A 16,007-nucleotide genomic window follows, 5' to 3' on the forward strand; every position below is an offset into this window, starting at 1 on the left:
GGTGGCGGGGGTGGTGGTGTTGGCCTGCGGGGTCACTGGGGGTCTCGGGGTCTTCGCTGGCGTCTCAGCGCCCTCTACCTTCCAACTCACAGCATCGCAGCCGGGGGATTCCGCGCTTCCTTACCCCGGGGAGGGAGACGATACCCGCAGTCCTTCCTTTGCCCCGCCGCGTGAGTTCGCGGCCCCACCTGGGCCATGCCGGCGGACCCCGGCCGGCGCACGGTCCTTCCAGCCCTGGACCCTCCTCGAACCCCGGCGCACCTCCGCACGGCGCCTGAGCCCGCAGCCTGAGCCCCCCAGCTACCTGCCCCGGGAATCACAGCCCGTAGTCCGGACAGTATAAGGGTGGATTCGGCTTAGCCCCAAGTTACATTCCTAGGGGAGGGGACCCCCTAGAGGGTCGCGGATCACGTTACTGAAATAGGGGAGGAGACAGCAGGAGGGAGAGTAACGTGTGTGTGTGAGTGTGTGTGTGTGTGTGTGCAGGGGCGGGCGGAGCACGTTGCATTTTGCGTATTACCTTTTTTTTGTTCTTATATTTTCAAACGTGTTTTGATTTGATGCTGGTTGACTTTGGGACACGATGTCCGCCCAGTTGGCAAAGCCGACGGCCCTGGAGCGGTTTGGCCGGATGGAGGCACCTTTCTGTCCCGGGGATGTGGGAGTCAAAGAACGAGCAGCGGGGGACCCGAGCTCCCAGTGCCACCCGCCCGGCCCATCAGCCCTTCGGGGCTCGCTGACCTCCGGTGTCCAGGAGCGGAGGAGCCTGGCGGCAGGAGCCCGCCGCTGTGCACCGAGGATCTAGAGCAGCAACAGCCACATAAATGCGCATAAATAAATCAATGAGCAGCTCTTCGCTGCCAGCTGTGGGGAAACCTCAGGCTGATTAAAGGCAGACGAGGGGCGTCTGCCAGGGCAAGAGGGCGGTGGGGCAGGAGATACAGTGGTAGGGGGAAGGGACGCCAGGGTCAGGAAATAATAGGGAGAGGCAAAGCCACATTTAAAAAATGGGGGTGAATTTTAAACGCAAGCGGCGGGGAGAGGAGGAGGGGCCTGGGGTGCGGGCGCAGGGTCCCGCAGGACACCCGCGGCAACTTTCCGGCGCAGGAGGTGCGGCCGGAGGGGGCGGCGCCGGCGACGGGAGGCGGGAGTCGGGGGCCGGGGGGTGGGGGGTAGTCACTTTAAAGGCTCTTTCTTACCCATAATGCTTTGTGGGGACGTTGACAAGTGGATCCAAGATGGCGTAGAAAGTAATGACAGGTAAGTCCTGACTTCCCCCTTCTCTGCTTCTGGGACCGCTCCGCAAGCTGCCGGAGCCCTCCCAGGGGGGCCCTGACCCCCCTCCAGTTCCCCCTGGCCCGGGACGGGGCGGCCCGGGGGCGGGCTGTGGGCTGGGGTGGCCCGCAACGGGGCCTGGGAAGCGGGGCTCTTCGAGGCGAGGCCCGGACGCTGGGGGCTGTTTACAGCTTCTTCCCCTCCTTGGTCCCCTTCCCCTCCGCTGGGGGCCGCGGCGCCTTGGGCCTGTGGCTAGGAGGGAGTCTTGCGGACCTGGGCCGGGAACCCGTGGGGGATTTTCCTTGCTCCGGCCACTCCAGGAAGAGGAGCCGAGCCTGCTAGTACGCTCCCCTCGTCCGGGTCGGTGCTGGGGGTGGGGAGCGTGTGGGCCTCCCACGCCCCGCTGGATTCCCCCCTCAGGGCTTGGACTTCCACGCGGGCGGGCGGGGCCGGAGGGTGGGCGTCGCAAAAAGTGGGTCAGGGGCGCGCCCCCTCCCTCCCCCACTGAGGGCTGATTGCTTGAGAGTTACTTTCTCCCCCCCCCCCCCCCTTTCCCGTCCCCTCCTCGGAAATTCTCATTGGCCCGCACACACAACAACAACAATAAAAACAGACTAGCTCTTCCTGGAGATTCCTTTAAGAGTCCCCTTTTCAAGGACTAAGAGACTGCAGTCCTATCTAGGGAACTTTGATTCTTCTCCCACCTCGCCCTCCCCAAATTATTTGGGCCTTCCGCACTGTCCACTTTGCTGAGAAACAGGGCTGGAAGCCAGGGTCTTTCAGTTCTTCCTGGATTGGGATCCTCAGGTTTTGTTCGTAGCTAAAAAAAATTCATTCCTTTTCCCCTCACAACTTATACTTTTCAGGCAAATCATTAATCTAATAAGTACAACTTCAGAGATAGTGGATTCCTGAAGAGGGTGGTGGTGGTGGTGTGTCTGTGTGTGTGTGTGTATGTGTGTCCGTGTGTCCGTCCCTGGCCAGTTCTTAATGTTGTTCTCTCTTAAACAGGTATTAATGAAGTTTCCTTTTCTTCTTTCTCTTTTCCCCTTTCTCTCTCCCCCGCCTCCCCTCTCCCCCCTCTCTTTTTGAAAGCAAGGTCAGTCAGTGCTGAAGGAGTTGAATTTTTTTCATGGTTTTTGATCTTAAGCACATTTTATGATCTATTTTATCTCACTGAAAGGAAGTGTCTTTAGAGTGAAAGAAACAGATTCTTTTGCAAAGCTGCATACTGTAGGGTTATGGTAACTTTTTCCATTTGAAATTTAGATGCCCTTTCATTTTAGGCTGATAAAATGTTTGCTACTGATAATGTCTATTACTGGTGGTGTATAGACCCATTTTTACTTTTTTATTTGCCTCAGGAATTGGATGAAGTAATTGATCACAAATGAACTACAGTGCTGGTGAGATGTGTAAGGTGAGATGGTTAAAAATAATTTTATCTTTTTTTCTTCTTTATTTTAATCAGCTTGTATGAATAAGACTGAAACTTTAGATAATTTGATGGGGCCACCTTTGTTTTCCTTGCATATCATGCTGTCAAATGAGTGTATGGGCAGAGTTAAATTTAGAAGGGAAAAATGTATCTAATGGGTGCCAAACTTTTCAGTGTCTCCAACGTACTCAAACGTAGTGGAGCTTATCCAGAGCAACTTGTTTGCAGCAATTCTTGATCAGTAATTTCAACAGGGGCAATTATAATTTAAATTTCCTAGTGTAATGTAAATCGGATGACATATTTTTATCTGTGTTTTTGAGTTCATAGCTTACTTTACATTGAGTATTAGTGATAGTATGTATTTTGTGTATTCATAGTTTGTGGGATTGTTTTAAAGTACACCCTTTCCACTGGAAGGATTATCTCAGGCAGATCAGTCACTCTTGCTTTTATTTTCTGACAAATGGAATTGTGCTTGTCTCCCTAATAATAATTTTTAAATGAAAATGATAGTGTTGAGCTCTGTTTAGCTTATTAAGGATATGACTGGTCATTATTTTCTCACGCGTGGTGTGCATAAATATTTTGAGGAATTCAAAGTGTTGCTTTTATATAAACTAGTAAAGTTTTAGATTTGAAGGACATTATTGCTATAATATTAATGAATAGTATTCTGTGCTGGGGAGATTGAGAATAATGAGCTAATTTTACATTTTTCGCAGAAATAATTTACAGAATATTTTACTATGGTTTATTTAGGAAAGTGTAAGTTATATTTTGTGGATGGATTGGTTATTACAGGTTTCCTTTTTCTTGGCAGGCTTTGGATTTTGAAATCCTGTCATAAAATTTTTGTATCTGCCACATCATCTGTTTAGGAAGAGTAAGCTGTGCTTTATTTATCTTTGATTTAGACATTCAATTGACATTTGCCTTTAAAAAAACAGCAACAACTTGGGCAAGGAAGGTGGACATAAACCAAGATTCTTTTTTAAGTTTACACACCACATTTACTTATGTTTGAAACACACCAGTACTAGTGTGTATTCGACATAATTTCTTTATTATTGGCAAGACCAATATAAATTTTTTAATTAAAATTTTTTCCTGTTTGTAGGTGGCGGCATATTCATGCCTTAGGCCTCCACGTTTGAACCTTTTTGTGTTAAATTTACAGATTTTTCTGGTAAGAAACTGCTGAGTTTCTTTTTGGTTATGGAGGTGTTCATTTGTAGTCTCAAATTGAATATTTAGAGGTAGGTAATCTTGTGTGGCCGTTGTTGTTTGGCCTGAAGTGTGCCAAAATTCCATTTTGTGCAGTTTTCACACATGTAGACCAGGTGCAGCATTAGTATTCACTGTAAAGTGAAGTTAGTAGTTGGCCACCAAACAACTTGTTACACAAAGTCTTCTGTAATTTGAAAGGTTGTGGTGAAGTAGAAGTCTGTGTCTTTGAGCTGAATAAAGACATAGCTTTTTTAGTCTGTCCTTTTGGCTGCTAAGCTAGGACACTATTTTTAGTTGAGGCAGTAGTTTTGGGGAGTCAGGAAGTATATTTATCAGTTGGTAAACTTGATTTTTGTAGTTGTGTAGCAAGTAGTTTCATTTTCTAATACCATTAATAGTCAATCTACAGTGTTTTAAATTATCTGTCAATATTTATGGACTGTTCATTGTTTTACTGTAGAGGGGAGGGAGAGATGCCAAAACAAAAGGAAAAAAATCCCTATTTGCAAAGGGTCTTGTCTAATTTAAAAATATAAAGCATATTCAGGAATAGCTAAGAATATTTCAGAGGGACCTACAAGTAAGCACACCAGATCTTATAAATGCATTTTTGTGCTCTTAAGAAGTAGGCTTGGCATTAATATTGAATGCAGTTTAGCTTATACATGTCTGTCTGAGTACATTTAAGATCCATATACAGGTCCAGAACAAGAAATAAATGTCCTTTGCTTGTTGTTTCAAATATATAGAAGGTTTTGAGCAAAGTTTATCAACAGTGGCTATCTAAGAAAGGGAGAAGCACTACCTAAAAGATTATAAGCAAATTGTTAATGATTGCTTACTTGCATAAACTTTTAAATAAACGCACATGCAAATGTATTTGATTTCTAAGTAATATTTTGCAATGTTTTCTAGAAGAGAAGTATGATATGTGTGAAGAGTATATTTGTACCAGTTTATAATTCATTTAAATTGATGGGTGTGGTCAGAATTACTTTTGTAGCATTGTCTAGAAGTGATATAAAACATAGTAATTTGTCACTTCTAGTCAGGCTAGGTTAATACTTTTGAGTAATATTGAATTTAATAGTGTTAATATTCCTTTTTTAAAAAAATTATAGATGTAATGGGGATTTTTCTTATATATATATATAAAAGAAAAAATATATATATAGTAATTTTTTTAGTTGTCCATTGTCTAAAACAAACTGAAAGTTTTTCAACATAATACTAAATATTCAAACAGTCTTTCATATTTTACTCTTGTAAATTGTCCTGCATCAGTTTCTCCAAGTAAGAGATGGAAACTGTCTAGTAAAGTCAGAGTTTATATAGTTTATATACATCTTTCTTTGGAACAGAAAAGAATCTAATTCATCCTCAGCTTCTTCAAAGAATGCATGGAATATTTTTTGACAGAACCATTCTGAAGTGTGGATATTTGTGATTTTTGTAATTTCTGTACCATAGTTTAGGTGTTCTTGGCACATCTAAATTTGGCTTTTTACTTTCTTCAGTGGAAATTCTCCTTGTGCTAGTGAAAATATTCCTGTATGGTGAGTTTCCTGTCAGTAGGCAATATTTGTAATTAATATAGTTTTTAAAAAAGTATTTATTTTTATTCAAAACTGATACATGCTTATGATAAACAGTTTGAGGTATAAGTGTATAAAGTAAAAAAGCAAAAAACGAACAAAAAGCAAACAAACCTTTTGTGTTTCTTTTTCCATCCCTAGTCCTGCTCCCCTGAGCTGATAATAGTCAACAGTTGGATATCATTTAGCTTCTGAAAGTCTGGTATACTGGGGGTTGTGAAAGAAAGGATTGTGGGGTCTGGGAAGGCATGATCATTGAACTAAAGGTTAAATGATGTTCAGGGTCTATTTCACTCTTATTTCCTGTGATGTTAATAATATTGCTAATGTTAAACTACTATTGTTTAAGATAACTATAATTGTTTTGTTTAACACTTAAACAGTTAATTCCATTGTGAGGTTGTTAACGTTTTGATTTGTTGATCTTTTAAGAAAATATTTGTGACTTGAATTCATGTAATCTTAGAGTTGGAAGGTAATGGTGGTAATGAGTTATCATCTGTAGTGTATTTAGGATTTTTATAACTCATTACCATCTTCTTTAATTCTCATATCAACTCACAAGTTAGTTGTTATTTCCGTTTTGCAGAGGAGGAAATTTAGGCTTAAATATAAACTAACTAGTTGGGTACGACAAGTAAGTACTGGAGCTGGCATTCTATCTGGAAAATCTGCACTCTTTCCATTGTAATGTGCTCTACTGAGGAAATTTAGGTCTAGAAAAGTTAAACGACGTGCCCAAGGTCCCACACCTAGGTATTAGCAACATTAAACCAAACTCTTATCTCTGGACTCTTGTCCGAGCTGGTTATGCTACATTTTCTTAAAATGTCCATATGGACCAAAAGACCATATGCTGTGAATATTGGATTCAAATGCTTCAGAACAGATACATCAGTGTATTGTAATTAATATAGTTTTTAAAAAAGTATTTTTACTTCTACTATGTATTTAAAAGCTTCCTTCTCTCTCTTTCAGGAATTATAAAGAGCTCTGATGGGCTATTTGGGTGATACCCAGTGCAGTGAACTGCAGGTGAGTAGTGTTTAGGCGAGTTTTGTTTAGAAAACAAGAACTTTATAACACCCAAGAAAGAAGCAAGAAAGACTTAATCTAGACAAGAGCATTTGGTCAGAAAGAAGGATGAGGTAGGGCATAGTGGGGTGATGTAGGGCAGCAGTGAAACAGCAGTCACCTGAAGATGTGGGTCCTAACTGCGTTGGCTACTTCTGGGACAGGCCAGATAATGAGCAGACCCTGAAGAGTTTCTGCCTCTGCCTTGTCACGTGAGTTTATTTGAAGAGAAGTAAGGGTAGGTTAATCTTTCCACTGTAGTTCAGAATGGGTTACAGTGTAGGAGCTAATCTGTCTGCATATGGTTGGAACTTGAGAAGTCTTTTGGTTTTTGTGTTAATGCTCTTGAGCAGTGATCATTCCATGCGCTAATGAACTTGGTTAAGTATTGAACTTTTTCTTTTCCCTGTTATTTGCTATGTATGTATTGTCATTAGTGATTTTTTTAAAACTTTTTTTATTAATTAAAAAAAATTAACAAAACATTTGGAAATCATTCCATTCTACATATATAATTAGTAATTCTTAATATCATCACATAGTTTCATATTCATCCTTTCTTAGTACATTTGCATTGATTTAGAAAAAGAAATAAAAAGACAACAGAAAAAGAAATAAATTGATAATAGAGAAAAAAAACTATACGTACCATACCCCTTACCCCTTGCTTTCATTTACCACTATTTCAAATTTAATTTATTTTAACATTTGTTCCCCCCATTATTTATTTTTATTCCATATGTTCTACTCTTCTGTTGATATAGTAGCTAAAAGGAGCATCAGACATAAGGTTTTCACATTCACAGAGTCTCATTGTGAAAGCTATATCATTGTTCAGTCATCATCAGGAAACATGGCTACTGGAACACAGCACTACATTTTCAGGTCATTAGTGATTTTTATGTCAACATTTTCAAGAATTTAAGTATGCAGAACATTTTAAAAGAAACAAAGAATTGAACTTTCTTCATAATGGTTGTATTACTTGCATCACTGCACTATCAGTTCTTCAGAATTCATATGCTAATAGTACTTCACAATTATTTATGTTTTAATGAAACACTCTGCTAATTAAAGAAAGACGGTTTAGTCTTGAGTATTTATTATTTTATAGATCCTATCTTGGTCCATTTTTTATCCTGGTCATTTATTATTAAGCTTAAAAAATGGCAATACTATAGAAAATAGAAGAATTGGAAGACTCTTAATATTATGCTTCTGGGGCCTCAGTGCTAAAATTATTTGTTGGTACATTTTCAAAACTAGTCCTTTATGAGACTTCTCTGGCTCTGGAAAGCTTCAGCTCTTAATAAAATGCCATCCTACCTTTGGACTCTGGCTGTGTAAGATTTATAAGAATATTGCTAGCTACTTTTTAGTTATCTTGTTTAAGCCAAGTTTTTAGCTTTCTGTTCTTTGTAGATAAAACAAGTACTTTTTTTTCCCACTATTATGGTGAGGTCTCTTCCTAGGTTTTAAAAAAAAATTTTTTTTTACTTTTTAATTTTTTGTTATCTATTGTATATTCACATACCATATAATCATCCAAAGTGTACAGTCAGTGGTTCACAATATCATCTTGTAGCTGTGCAGTTATCATCACAATTGACTTTTTCTTTCTTGTGAAAAATAACATATATATAAAAAAGCAGTAAATTTCAAAGCACGTCGCAACAATTAGATCAGATTTCAGAGTTTGCTATGGGTTATAATTCTACAATTTTAGGTTTTTACTTCTAGCTACTCTAAGATACTGGAGACTGAAAGAACTACCAGTATAACGATTCAGCAATCATACTCATTTGTTAAACCCGACCTTCTCTGTATAACTCCACCATCATCTTTCATCTTTTCCCCATTCTTTAGGTGTATTTGGGTTATGCCCATTCTAACTTTTTCATGTTGGAAGGGGCTGTTGATACTATGGAATAGGGGGATGAAACTAGTTGATGTTCTGGAAAGGCTGGTATCTCTACATTTCAGGACTTACCTGGTCCAGGGACTCATCTGGAGGATGTAGGTTTCTGAAACGTTACCCTAGTGCATGGAACCCTTGTAGAATCTTATATGATGCCATAGGTGTTCTTTAGTATTGGCTGGAATGGTTTTGGTTGGGGTTTGGCAAGGTATAATAGGTAGCAATGTTTAACTGAAGCATGCATAAGAGTGACCTCCAGTGTAGCCTCTTGACTCTATTTGAAGCCTCCCAGCTACTGATACCTTATTTGTTACATTTCTTTTCCGCCTTTTTGATCAGGATGACATTGTTGATTCCACAGTGCCAGGGCCACGCTTATCCCTGGGAGCCATGTTTCACACTACCAGGAAGGCTTTCACCCCTGATACCATGTCCCATGTAGGGAGGAGGGCAATGATTTCACTTGCAGAGTTGTGCGTATATATAGAGAGGCCACATCTGAGCAACAACAGAGGGCCTCCTGAAGTAACTCTTAGGCATACCTATAAGCTAAGCTTCTCTGCTATCTACATAAACTTTACTAGAGTGAGCCTCAAGATCAAGGACTTGGCCTGTTGATTTAGGTGTCCCTAATGTTTGACACATTATCAGGGCTTTCCCTGGTGGTAAAGTTTAATAGTTTCATTTTTTTCTCCCATCCCTCAAGGCACTTTGCCAATACTTTTTTTTTTTTTTTTAACTTTTTTAAATTGCGTAATATAACATATATACAAAGCAAAGAAAGAAAAGAATAATAGTTTTCAAAGCACTCTTCAACAAGTAGTTACAGGACAGATTCCAGAGTTTGTCATGGGCTTTCATACTATCCTCTCAGATTTTTTCTTCTGGCTGCTCCAGAACATAGGAGGCTAGAAGGAATAAATGCTTTTTTTTTTTAAATCATCTGAATCGACTTTTTCTTTCTTTTTTGTTAAAAATAACATATATGCAAAAAAAGCAGTAAATTTCAAAGCACACACAATTAGTCGTAGAACAGATTTCAGAGTTTGGTAGGAGTTACAATTCTACATTTTAGGTTTTTACTTCTAGCTGCTCTAAGATACTGGAAACTAGAAGAAATATCAGTTTAATAATTTGGCAGTCATATTCATTTGTTAAGCTCTACCTTCTCTGTAAACTCCATCATCACCTTTGATCTTTCTATCCCACTCTTTAGGGGTATTTGAGTTATGACCAGCCTAACTTTTTCATGTTGGGAGGGGCTGTCAAAAATATGGAGTAGGGAGATGGAACTAGCTGATGCTCTGGAGAGGCTGGGCCCTCTAAGTTTTAGGACTTACTTGATCCAGGGACCCATCTGGAGGTTGTAGGTTTCTGAAAAGTTACCCTAGTGCATGGAACCTTTGTAGAATCTTATATATTGCCTTAGGTGTTCTTTAGGATTGGCTGGAATAGTTTTTGTTGGGCCTGTTCGCCAGTACTTTTTGATTATCTGCTTAATACACTCTGGGATTTATCCAGGCATTACATTAAGATAAACAGAATTAAAGGTCTTCATTCTTTTTCTGGTCTCCCTGTGTTTGGATTGATTAAATGACCTATCCAGACAGATTGACTTAGATTATATGCTACAGAAAATTCAGGTTCTGGACAAAACAAAGCTTTCTTCCTTTGGTCTCAAAGAGTAGTTGAAGTTACAATACAGACAATATCTTCCTTAACCCCTGTGTTCTGAATTACCTTAATCTCAGCCTGAATGACTTCGTTCTTTTCTCTAATTATCAAGTTATACATATATAAAACAGTCTCTCAGACTCCAGAAATAACAGTTACTATTCTGGACTAAATGTGACTGCTATAAGAGTTTACAATCTAGGCCCCTGTTTTTTTTTTTTTACAAATATTGTCTAAATGAGACCATACAATATTTGCTCTTTTGTTTTTGGCTTAATTTACCCCACCAAATGTCCCACAGGCTCATTTACACCGTTGCATGCCTCACAACTTCGTTCCTTTTTGTAGCGGCACAATATTTGATCATATGTATGAACCATCATTCGCCAGTCTACTTTTCAGTCCTTCAATTGCTCCTAGGTTTCGATTTGTCCATAAGTTTACTGCTTTTTACTGTAATTCTGGCTACTATTGAACCAGCAAGTTGGCCTGGAGAATCCCATAGACTTTAATGAGGCAATGTTGTATATTTTTAGGATTTACAATTAAACCTGGTCCTGGCTATTTGCTGATCATTTAAGTAATACATGATTATTGGAGTTCTTTATTTCTTGAGTATATGCGTGTTTTGCCTGGTATAACCCCCACAGGATTCATGGGAAGAATCAGGAGACCGATTGAGGCAGTTTGTTGTTTCTTGGAAAACTGGGGTCTGAGATAGTCATAAGTCATTGTAACTAAAGAAAGCATGAGAGTTTTCAGTCAAGGTCGCAGTGAGCAATTGAAGGGAGGTTTATATCTCTTCTTGAGAAGGCATCAAATTTATGGCCTGGAGTCCTTTTGTTTCCTGGGTGTGGTGGAACTTTCCTTCTTAAATTTTGAAAAAATTTAAGAATTAATATTAAGTGGATTGTTAAAGTTAGGATTACCATCCTAAAACAATTGATGTTCTTTTTGGTTTTCTATCTCAAAATATACAGTTTTTTTTTTACTCTTTTTATCATGATGAATTGTAATTTAAATTTTTCTACTTATTATATCATAAAACATTTCTTGTTATACCTTTCACAATTTTAATTTATATATTTACATTTTGAAGGGTTGCAAAATTTTTCATTAAGTCATACTTTCATAATTTGCCTAAATCTTTTTGGTAGGAAAAATCTTTTTATGCTGTTGACTGAATTTCAATTAACATTTTAATCAATATCAGTGGATTCAGTTAACATTCTAATCTACATGATTGTGGATATTATTGTATATTTTTTCTGACTGTGTCACTAGGATAAATTTTTTGGTGGCATTGTTGTGCTAAAGGATATGAATGATTTTACGGTTTTTGGTATATATTGTCATATTGTTTTCCAAAGATATTTCATCAGTTTGTACTCCTAATAGAGATAAATGGATGTACCGGTTTCACCATAAGCTGGACAGAAGTGTATTTTTTTCTTAAAAATTTTTACTAATTTAATAATGTAAATGGCACTTGCATTTCTTTGTTCTTTGATATTGAATTTTCCTACTTGAATGTCTTCATGGTGAATTGTTTGCTCATATTCTTTGCTGTTTTATGCAGTAAACTATTGATGTGGGCTTTGGATGGTAAGGCAATCATAACCAACTAATAAACAGGTGGTATTTCGAAAGATAACCAGTACATGTTCAGTGAAAATGCTCATAATAGAATCTGGTCTGGAACTAGGGGATAGTGGTTGAAGGGGAACAGGTAGATTATTCCAAGATTCAGTTCCACAAATATTTATTGGGCATCCACTGTGTGCCTTACCCTGTGTTGGAGCCTCTGAGTGCTTCTCAACTTACTGTCATGGTATTCACCTGGCTGAAGGAGGAGGCTGTTTGGGACTGCTCTAGGCTTGACTTCTTGGGGCTCTTGCTGTTACAGACCCTTTGTGGCTGCTTGGAAGACTGAGGAGGTCACTGTCTAGGACATCTTTAATTCATGCATGGCATACCAGTGTGTCATGGTACACTCTTTGAGAAGTTCTATTCTGAGGAATGAAAAGATGAGGACAACATTGTTCTTACTGATGAGAACTATTAATAATCTATTAGGGAGAATAGGGGCACACACACAAAAAGGACTAGTAGAAATTTTATAGGTGGTATAAAAAGGGGTTCATATAGTGCTTAAGGGTTAAGTGGATGGATTGATACTATCCCCCTTGGGGATATCAGGGAATGTTTCAACTGAAGAGGTGGTATTTAAATTGTCCCATGAAGGTGAGAAGCAATGGAAAGAGGACGTTTTGGAGGGAAAGGGCGCTTGAACAAAGTGTTAGTGTGGTTGGAAATGTGGCAGGTGTCAGAAATCTGCACACCCAAATTACCTGTACCCTGGGATATGTAAAAGAACATCGTGGAGGGGGAGGCTGCCGATAGGTTAGGACTAGGTCTTAATATCAGATTAAGGATGAGTATGATGGACTGGCTCTGAAGAAAGGGCTTGGAAACAAGCACTTTAGTTGTGTGGTTGTAATCCAAGTGAGGAGTGATAAGGGTCTGAGTAAATTTGTGGCCTTGGGAATGGAATGGAAAGGAGATAATGAGATGTTTTGGAGGTTGAGTGGAGAGAGAGATGAATGATTACGTGGGAGGGATAGGGAATTGCTATAGTTAAATATAGTTTTTCTTTTAATTAAAATTTTTTATTATGACAACTTTCAAATACACAAAAATGGAAAGATTATAATCAATCCCTATATACTTATCATCCAACTTCAGCAGTTATCAACTGTTGCTCAATGTTGTTTCATCTATTCCCTCTCTCCCCATCAATTATTTTGAAACAAATTGGATAAAGATTTTTGGTGACCTTAAACTTCTGTATTTGCAGGTGAGGAAAGTTGAATTGTTTAATATGGTATCTTTCTAGCTTTCTGGATGGGCTTTAGTGGGGAAAGAAGTAGGATTAATTTCTAGAATTCCTCTACTGCCTCAGACTTTGTGTCTGCACAAATCACTTAAGTCTTTTTTTTTTACATGGGCAGGCACCGGGCAACGAACCCGGTTGGCATGGCAGGCAGGAACTCTAGCTGCTGAGCCACCATGGCCCACCCTCACTTAAGTCTTTTGAGCCTTGGTTTGTCCACGAGTTAGAGGTAGTATCAGCTCACAGAATTACTTAAGCCAAGGTATATAAAAGGTAAAAGCCCTCTATAAATTCTAAACTTTAGGGACTAAAATATTATGCGTATTTTAGATGTCAGAAATAATAGGTAGATGGTGCCATCCCTTTGGGCTTCTATGTTGCTGGTATAAAGTTTATATTATCCAAATACATTTTTTTAATTCAGTAACTACTTGTTTGCCAGGCACCTGACTTCCACAGTGAACAAAACAGACAAATTCTAGCTCTTGTGGGGTTTATATTCTATTAGTAGTTAATATTTCCATAGTGATCACTGTGGTCCAGGCCATTTTTAAGTGCCTTTCTGATTTTACAGATGAGGAAATGGAGGCATAGAGGGTGTATGCTAACTGCCTCCAGTCACACTGCCAGGTTCAGATTGAGAAAGATCTGACTTCTAGTCTGTGCTCTTAACCATTAGGCCATAGCTTTAAATTGTATAAAAAACTTTAGGCCTAGATTGAAATTATTCCTGAAAAAATAAGGGTTCTTGTCTTGAAAACATACACCTACACAAACCCCAAAACAAATGAAAAAATACCACTAGCTTTTCTGTGGGTAGAACCCTTTTAGTATTCTTTAATTGAAAAATATCTTCTCTCCTAATTTTTCTTTTAAAAATATTTTTATTGTGAAATATCTATACACATACAGTCCATACATGGTATATAATCAATGGCTCACAATATCATTATATAGTTGTATATTCATCACCATGATCATTTTTAGAACATTTCCATCACTCCAGAAAGAGAAAGAGGAATAAAAATAAAAAGGAAAAACTCATACATCCCATATCCCTTATCCTTCCCTGTGATTGACCACTGGTATTTCAGTCTACCCAGTTTTTTACCCTGTATCCCCCCATTATTTATTTATTTTTTTATCCTTATTTTTTTACTCATCTATCCATACTCTGAATAAAAGGAGCATCAGACACAAGGTTTCACAATCACACAGTCACATTGTGAAAGCTATGCAGTTATACAATCATATTCAAGAATCAAGGTTGCTGGAACACAGCTCAGCAGTGTTAGGTACTTCCCTCTAGCCATTCCAATACACCATAAACTAAAAAGGAATATCTATATAATGTGTAAGAATAACCTCCAGGATAACCTCTTGACTCTGTTTGAAATCTCTCGGCCACTGAAAGTTTATTTTGTCTCATTTCTCTCTTCCCCCTTTTGGTCAAGAAGGCTTTTTCAATCCTGGGATGCTGGATCCTGCCTCATTGAGGGAGTCCTGTCCCATGTTGCCAGGGAGATTTATACCCTGGGAGCCATGTCCCATGTAGGGGGGCCTCATAACTTTTTATAGGCTTTTCCAATCTCACAGCAGTCACAGTGATAATTTTCATAATCTGAGGATTTTGCATCAAAACAGGAAATCTCTCATGCCTTCCTTAGTATATAAGTATATATTCCATTTTACCTCAGTGAAAGGAAGTCATCTTTCTGCTGGCACTTGGGCAAAAATTCTTGAATGAATTCTCTTCTTGCTTAAATTCTCTTTCTTATTTCCCCACTTCCCTGTCTTTCTGTGATCACTCCTACTTTCTGTCCTATTTCTCACGGCTTTGCTATGTCTTACTAGTCTCATCAACAGCCTGTGTTCTGAGGGATTCCCTTCCTTCCACATTTGCTCTCTCTTCTCTGGCCTGTCTCTGCCAGCTACTCTGGACCTTGCTCTGTAGGTTGACTTTTTCATATTTATTTATCGGGCTGATGATCAGGACCAGTTTCCTATTTCTGGTCTGGTTCTGCCCTGTTGGATATCAGTCCTCATTCATAGGAAAGTTGTAGAGGTGATTTATGTAGAATAAGAATTTCAGAACTAGAAATGATTTTAAGGATTTTAAATTCAATTAGCAGTAAGAGGCAAAAAGTGCCTTTCTCCTGTGCCTCAGCATTTTCACTTCTTTCTCAGCTTGAAAAGGGGATTTGGGCAGATGTGTCTATACTGGATCTCAGGTGTAGGGATGAGCTATGTCTACTCTAGGATACACAGAATGTGTCTTTAAGATCTGCTCTTATTCTGCTCATGACCCATTTTCTTACACTTCTTTTAAGTCTCCAACTGTGTCTTCGCTAGGGTTATCTAATCCTCCTTCCAGATTCTTTAAAGGATAATATATAAGTATAGTGAAATAAACAAATTTATTTGAAAAATGAGAGAAGTTAAAAATTAATGAGTCAAAGATCTGTATAAACTGCCCACTCTTGAGTATTAGCTCTAATTTATCATGTGAAATATATCACCCTTTCTATCACTTGTTCTTATTTGGAAAAAGTAAATCAAGCATACATGAAGTTATGGAATGTATTTTATATTTAAGAGAAAATTATAGCTTTTATGGTTCAGTTTGGGCTTTGAGTCACTTTTAAAAAAATTGGTTAATTTATATTATGAAAATATCTAAAGCTATACCAAAGTTGAATGAATAGTGTAATTAGCACCACCTAGTTTCTAGAATTTTGCCACATTTGCCTTCTCCCACTTTCTCTGTCTACAGATAGATTTTTTTCCCCCTAACCAACTGAAAGTAAGTGGCAGACATCTTGGCTGGCACTTCATCCCTTTTACAGCATGTATCTCCTAAGAAAAAACCTTCTCCTTCATAACTCTATAAGCATAATTGTCATACCTAAG

At 38.8% G+C, this 16,007-nt stretch overlaps 2 protein-coding genes across 4 annotated transcripts in view; one reads left to right on the forward strand and one right to left on the reverse strand.

The window, feature by feature from the left end:
• Window positions 1-482: 482 nt before the first annotated feature.
• The window catches only part of LOC143686554 (uncharacterized), a 45,602-nt gene continuing 30,077 nt past the window's right edge, over window positions 483-16,007 (reverse strand). The window contains exons 4-6 of the mRNA XM_077163248.1: window positions 1,200-1,779; window positions 742-801; window positions 483-645 (exon numbers count right to left, since the gene is read on the reverse strand). Of these exons, the coding sequence (XP_077019363.1) occupies window positions 534-645; window positions 742-801; window positions 1,200-1,779 (752 nt within the window). The 3' untranslated portion in view covers window positions 483-533. The remainder of the gene's footprint in view (window positions 646-741; window positions 802-1,199; window positions 1,780-16,007) is intronic.
• Window positions 1,175-16,007, forward strand: part of HELZ (helicase with zinc finger) — a 268,807-nt gene continuing 253,974 nt past the window's right edge. For all 3 annotated transcript variants that reach the window (XM_077163622.1, XM_077163623.1, XM_077163625.1), the window contains exons 1-3: window positions 1,175-1,260; window positions 2,640-2,695; window positions 6,517-6,573. The gene's annotated coding sequence lies outside the window, so the exon portion shown is untranslated. The remainder of the gene's footprint in view (window positions 1,261-2,639; window positions 2,696-6,516; window positions 6,574-16,007) is intronic.

Source organism: Tamandua tetradactyla, chromosome 6 (genome assembly GCF_023851605.1).
Source record: "Tamandua tetradactyla isolate mTamTet1 chromosome 6, mTamTet1.pri, whole genome shotgun sequence".
Classification (NCBI taxonomy): Eukaryota; Metazoa; Chordata; class Mammalia; order Pilosa; family Myrmecophagidae; genus Tamandua; species Tamandua tetradactyla.